Genomic DNA, 6,498 nt, shown 5'->3' on the forward strand with positions numbered 1-6,498 from the left:
TTGACGTCAAGAAATCATGGCATTTGCTTCGCCCAGTAGTAGCGGAATCCTGCGGAATCCTTGGCAATCAACATAACACAAGTCTGTATCGACGCTGCGCTTTGTGTTGAGTTTCAATCAATTGCTTTGCAAGCCTGCGACTGCATCGTTATTACAAATTCACTGTCAACGGGGCCCTCAGTGGCACGACCAGCAGCATGTCTTCGCACTCACGTCCTCGCCCTATCAAACGGCGGACCAGGCCAGCACAACGAGAAAACTACAACCCCACACACCTGCCATGGAAAAAGCGTCTTGACCACTTTAGCTGGTCTTGGTTCGAATGCACGATGTCCACTGGCGCACTTGCCACGCTACTTGGCCAACAACCATACAATTTCTCGGGCCTAAAAACGATTGGAAAGATATTCTACATATTGGATATCGTGTTATTTCTCATATTCACCGCGTGTATCTCTTACCGCTTCATACATAACCGTGGATCGCTGAAACTCAGCTTACACCACCCTTACGAAAGCTTCTTCTTTGGCGCATACTTTGTAAGTATTGCGTTGATAATCTACTGTATGGAGCTGTACGGTGTTCCCTCTAGCGGACCATGGCTAGTGAAGGCACTGGAGATACTATACTGGCTCTACGCTGCCATAGTCATCCTCGTCGCCGTCTTTCAGTACCACGTCATCTTCGACCGAAGAGAACTTCCTGTCGCCGACGCCATGCCCTCATGGATCTTACCAATCTACCCCTTCCTAATCTTGGGTGTTTTGGGCAGTACTTTGCTGAAGAGCCAGCCTCCTGACGCAGGCTACAAGATATTCATTGGCAGCATCGCGTTTCAGGGCCTGGGCTGGACTATCGCATTTTTGATGCTTACCCTCTACTTCACTCGCCTCGTCAATAGCACACTGCCTGCGGTCCCGAAGCGACCTGGCATGTACGTTGCTGTCGGACCAGCTGCTTACACCGCCAATGCGTGCGTCGCGCTCGGTATCGAGGCTCCAAGGCATTTACCCCCCGACTTCCTCGCCATCACATCGTTTCCCGTTGGCGATGCAATCAAGGCATTCGGCGTCATTGTAGGCATTTTTTTCTGGCTCATTTCCTTCTGGTTCAGTTCAATTGCTACAGTTAGCATCATTATTAGCGCCAAAGATTCACACTTTACACTCAACCACTGGGGTTTCATTTTCCCTAACGCGGGAATGACGATTGCGCTGATATGGATTGCAAAAGCCCTGGATAGTCCGGGAATCAAGGGGGTGTGTAGCGCAATGACTATCATACTTGTCATATTGTGGTTTTGGGTGGCTGTACTCCATGTGAAGGGTGTGTTGCAGAAGAGAGTGCTGTGGCCTGGTATGGATGAGGATATGGAGGATATTGAAGGGCATGGTCATAAGCCTGGTGATGAAGAGGAGCAAGATGGTGGAAGCGAGGTGTAGATGCGTCTCTCACTGTTTCCGTTCAACTATCAATCGTATGCAATGTTAATGAAGTCAACAATCGAGGACTGTGTGATTATTAACGCCGTGATGACACACTGATGTAGCATTATGGTAAAATTTTCGATTTGGTAACTACGACCTAACTACTACTAAAAAATAATCGCTGAATATACTTTGTAAACAAATCTTACGTTCTTTTCTTCCGGCTATTCCAAACTCAACTAAAGTGTTGATCTAGTTAAGCGTCACACACCGCGCAAATAGCATATCCACCCTCGTATTAATATGCTTAAAATCCGTATACTTTGGCGACGAAATCATATCCACGCAATGCTGCGTATGCGCCAACGGAATCGCCTCATCCGTAACAATATGGCCACTCATGCCCGCCATATGCAGCAGCTTAAAAATATAAAGACAGTGCACAACATGGTAACCTTGCTCCGTATACACACGCCCCGTTGTCGTCAGGTCCTCTGGCGCAATCTCCTGCGTGGCGTTCAGATCGTAGTACCACTTCCACGGCCCGTACTTCTCGAGCCACATTTGCGACTCGTCGGGCTTAAAGCAGCGCGGGTGCACCCACCCGAAACTCATGAGGTCCCAGATGCAGCCGAGGTCCTGCGCTTCTTGCGGTGAGTTGCCGCAGTGCTCGACGACGGCGGAGCCGCCTTGGTAGGTGGGCCAGAGTGAGACGGCGGGTTGGGGTTGGCGTCGTTGCGCGACGACGAGGATGAAGGCAAGGAGGCCGAGGGTTAGGGATGTGGAAGCAACGATTAGGGCGGAGCAGAGGCGCGAGCGGGGTGTGCTGGGGGGTGGAGAGGTGAAGTCGTCTTTTTCATGTGGGTTGGCGAGGAAGGGAAGGTCTTCGTCGCTAGTGCTGTATGGCGGGTTTTGATATCCTGAACCGGACAGTTTTGTGTCTTGGGGAGAGTAAGCTTTCGGGTTTTCAAGTTGGAAATTGGGTTTGGTGGTGCAGGGATGAAGGGCGGGATGCAAAACTTACACCGAGACATCTTGCTCATGATTGTGGGTAACATGTCGGTGACTTGTGACGTCGATATCTGAGTAGGGATGTAGTTGGTCAGATGTGGATGGGTGAGTGAACGTAGGGGGTTGGATTATCTATTTTACTTAGTAGTGGTTGAGTCACATGTTATATACAATGAAAAGTCACTATCATTATATTTGAAAGCACTAGGAAATGTAACTGCGCAGCATTAGGCGTGCGCTCTCTGACAGTGAACACACGCCGCTCCATAGTTGTTGCGGAGCCTTGAAGTTTTCGGAGGTCTGTTTTCGGTTCCGGAGTTTGAAATGGCAGCCCTCGCCGGCGTGAAGATCGGCTTATGCATACTTCGGGCCGGAAAATCCACGCGATGCAGCTAAGTAACGGCAAAACCTTGAATGACAAGCAGGTGTCATCCTCTTGAATGATAGTTTAGCCAACGATTAGAAACAGGAGGGATGTGCAAAGAATGATGCAGGAACGTTTGAAGGATAAAGAGTAGCATGCAGGAAGACTGTTATGAATTGGAAAACGAGAAACTCTGGCGCACAAAGACACCACCTGCTACAACCCCACTACGCCCTTGACTCGTGACGGCTACCCAACTATTCCTCTCGGCAAAGTTCTACTCATCAGCTGACATAATCTACCCACCTTTACAAAAATGGCAGGTTGCGGATTTTAGTCCCCGCTGTTGCTGTTTTGCTGATCTTTTGTTCCAGATGTACATGATCCATCCGGTGAAGCCCACTGACTCAGCAGGTCTGGCTGACACCATGATGCGCGCTTTTTACCAAGATCCACATTGGGCGTCTTTGTGGAAGGGCGTGACTTTGGATAATATCATCTACGACTGTGCAAGGCGCTTGCCCTGGAACCTTGTTAAAGTGACATCCACTAAGCGCCACCGCAAGGTTGTAGACGGAGCTACTGGGAATACTGTCGGTTATGCGCGTTGGATTATCCCCGATGCACACGTTGACACATGGGCTAGTGGTATAGTGCTTGAGGATGATTTGGAAAAACGTCAAGCATACGAGCAGGCGTTCCAGGACGTGACTGAAGACGGAAAAATCCGTGGCATTGATCATCATATGGTGGACGAGCTTAGTGAGGCAATAGAGAAAGCAGAAGCCGAAGTGCTGTCTACTGAAAAAGAGTTTCTCGGTAAGCTCTCCAACATTATATTTTGCATTTTACTTGTACTGATTGTCTCGAAGCATTGGATTATCTGGCTACACATCCGGAACACCAGAGACGTGGCATTGGCTCCATGTTACTTGCTGAAGGTCTGGCATATGCGGACAGAAACGGTCTCAAGACGATTGTTGTTGCCAAAACGCCAGGCGTCAAGCTTTACCAAGACAACGGCTTCCAAGTAGTTAAATTAGTGCAGCAGGAGCGCCCGCAATATGGATGGTCAAAGCCATACACAACGACCATCCTTATTCGGCAGCCTAAACCCAATGTATGAGAAAAATGCGTATGATAATACAATTGTTGGTAATATTTTTGTTTGCATCCGCATGACTTCGGATTTTTCAACGTTCTGATATTGTTTTAATCTCGATAATCTGGTAGAGCAAGCCAAGAATTCGCAAGCACTGATAAGAACTCAGACTGCATATTTGAAAGACGCCGATCCCCGGACCCTAGATCTTGCAACGTTTTCAACCCCGCAAAAAGCATGCTAGCGCGGCGCTTGATGCGCCGCGTGAATTCTATTGATTGGCGCGAAAAAATGGTGGCAGTAGGGCTGGATGCGTCTCCAGAGTGGGAGTTCGCATCACTCACCAGCTCATGAGTGTTTCCCAGGATAAAGCAACATCTTGCGATGGTCATGTTAGGCGGACAGTCTGTGCAGAGGACTAGCCGCTCTGCGGTCATGAGGGCAGACTGGATGATGTTGAGGCGGTCGATGTACCGGGCTTCAGACGGCACGACAGAGATTTTGTCTAGGCAGGCTAGCGCAACTTGAGAGCACTTGCAGTGGCACGCTTGCTCGTTAGGCGAGGTAGATACTTCTTGCATTACGGCATGCGTTTGTCTACAATCCATGTCTTCCGCATATCTTGTGGAGTTTCTGCGATGTGTTTGAGTGTACGGTCTTCTAGAGAGATGAGGAAGGGTTCATATAGCTTACGTTTCGATGTTGCCTACCATGGATACTGGTGGCGAAGCTATGAAATCAGTACCCATCATTTCAAAGTCGAATTTGCGAGGATAGACTGGGCTCTGTGGAGTTGGCAAACATGAGTGTGTGCTGTCTTGATGTTTACGGTAGGTGCCTTTTTGGCTCTCCCGTGGCTACAGCGCTGATTAGGTCTGAACTTTTATTTTTTTTTATCTTAAATACGGAACCAAAACATACCGATTGGGTGCTACCGGTTTCCATGCCTCTTGTTGGTGTCTCTCTTGCTTGAGCCCAAGCGGGAGAGATGGAACTGGCGCTTGTCTTCTTCTCTGAAGTGTTGATACTCAAGCATTCCTCGGGGCTATTGTAGCAGTCTTCAGCTTTGTTTTCGATATTGTCACCCATAGAGAATAGCGACATTGTCTCATGATTAAAAGTGTTCATTTCAGAGTCGTCCATAGAGGATGAAAGCAGCTCCCATCCTTGTCGTGTATCTGGCACGTGTATGATGTGATCTGATAGAGTTAGGCCAATATGTATATCTGGTGTGATAGTGGAAAAGACTTGCCGGAAAATTTCCTACTGTGCTCTAGAGAGGCACTTTCAGAATCTCTCATTCTTCTTGCTTGGGCATTGGAGTTTTGCTGGCTCGACTTCTTCGGCCGGCCCATCCATTTTCCCAGGCTGTACGTGCATACACCACCCGTTAGTCGGCAGCGCCCACAGCCGCTGAGCTCCATTGTGCACTTGACTTTACACCTATAGCATTGGTCACATGCTTTCGAATTCATCCTGCTGCGACCGGTCTTGTCTGTGTGCATTGCGTCGATGGAAAAAAGAAAGTTTGCCAAAAAGAAATGAACTTTACTATGCTTTTCAGTACCGAGAGTACTTTTTGAAGTTCTTAAATATTCCAGAAGTATGAAGAAACAATAAGAAACAGCTTACATACTGGTGATATAGATACAGCGGTTGTGTAGGCGGTGAGAACTAGGAAGAGCCCACCAGCGGGGTTACATCGCTGTCTTTGCTTGATCCGACTGCGTGGCATAAGGCGTTCGCTTAGGAAATGCAAGTAATTCACCGAAGCTAAGCTTAAGAACTGACGCAATCGACAGGATCGTCAGAAATGGCAACATCGACTCGTTGGACTTGAGAAGCTGTGTGACTGGGCCAAATGGCTGCGCCCACCCCTACCGTTAATCTTATTGTAGGTGAAACATACTACAATCTGTTACCCCCGGAGGAACACAAATGGGTCTCAACTAGGTGTAACAGGTGGATTTTGCAGTGAGCTCGGAATAAGAGCTCACTCGTTAAAAATCCGTTTTATGACTGCTAAACCTGGTATAGTAATGTCACGGGCTCCGTGTGGGAAAGCGGGGACAGGCACAGGGTCATATTCACAAAAAAACAAACATACGTTTTGGAGCCACAAAACAGCGATAGGGCTAAATAGAGTTTGGGCACTAAAATAAACTTCGTCTAATGCTTATCACAGCTGTACAGGTGGATATCACAATTGGGTTCCAGAGGGTTTGTGCACAGAGAAACCTGGATCTAATTGGCTCGGAGAATCTCTATCCTCATTAGCAGTGCCAAGATATTCGGAATCGCTGTTTCAGGAAAGCGCCTAGTCATGTAGCAAAGTTTGAATGTCTACTTACTCTTAGAATGCTATAGTAAAAGTTAGGCCTACACAGGAGCTGCGAGAGGCATTAGCCACGTGGTAAATTTTCCCATGTTGAAAAAGATCAATTTTGCATACAGAGGGGTGACATGAAAAAAATATGTTACTAAAAGTTCTAGTTTTTAAACAAGTATAACTCGACGAATATAAGAGTTATTCCTAATCGGGCTAGCTCATTTTAAAGCCAAGAAGTCGGAGTTCTACTTAGATAGGCTTAGTG

At 47.7% G+C, this 6,498-nt stretch overlaps 4 protein-coding genes across 4 annotated transcripts; 2 read left to right on the forward strand and 2 right to left on the reverse strand.

The window, feature by feature from the left end:
• Positions 1-197: 197 nt before the first annotated feature.
• COCMIDRAFT_105732 (uncharacterized protein) lies at positions 198-1,442 on the forward strand (the record flags this gene model as incomplete). Its single annotated transcript, XM_007693702.1, has 1 exon — positions 198-1,442. The coding sequence occupies one exon, from the start codon at positions 198-200 to the stop codon at positions 1,440-1,442; it is 1,245 nt and encodes a 414-aa protein (XP_007691892.1).
• A 237-nt stretch (positions 1,443-1,679) lies between these two features.
• Positions 1,680-2,470, reverse strand: COCMIDRAFT_8719 (uncharacterized protein; the record flags this gene model as incomplete). Its single annotated transcript, XM_007693687.1, has 2 exons — positions 1,680-2,368; positions 2,452-2,470. 2 exons carry the CDS (start codon positions 2,468-2,470, stop codon positions 1,680-1,682), a joined length of 708 nt encoding a protein of 235 aa, XP_007691877.1.
• A 706-nt stretch (positions 2,471-3,176) lies between these two features.
• COCMIDRAFT_29661 (uncharacterized protein) lies at positions 3,177-3,928 on the forward strand (the record flags this gene model as incomplete). Its single annotated transcript, XM_007693688.1, has 2 exons — positions 3,177-3,621; positions 3,675-3,928. The coding sequence occupies 2 exons, from the start codon at positions 3,177-3,179 to the stop codon at positions 3,926-3,928; spliced, it is 699 nt and encodes a 232-aa protein (XP_007691878.1).
• Positions 3,929-4,014: 86 nt separating this feature from the next.
• COCMIDRAFT_105722 (uncharacterized protein) lies at positions 4,015-5,409 on the reverse strand (the record flags this gene model as incomplete). The annotated part of the gene is made up of 4 exons (XM_007693703.1): positions 4,015-4,537; positions 4,598-4,761; positions 4,826-5,103; positions 5,172-5,409. The coding sequence occupies 4 exons, from the start codon at positions 5,407-5,409 to the stop codon at positions 4,015-4,017; spliced, it is 1,203 nt and encodes a 400-aa protein (XP_007691893.1).
• Positions 5,410-6,498: the final 1,089 nt, after the last annotated feature.

Source organism: Bipolaris oryzae (genome assembly GCF_000523455.1).
Source record: "Bipolaris oryzae ATCC 44560 unplaced genomic scaffold scaffold_177, whole genome shotgun sequence".
NCBI classification, from domain to species: domain Eukaryota; kingdom Fungi; phylum Ascomycota; class Dothideomycetes; order Pleosporales; family Pleosporaceae; genus Bipolaris; species Bipolaris oryzae.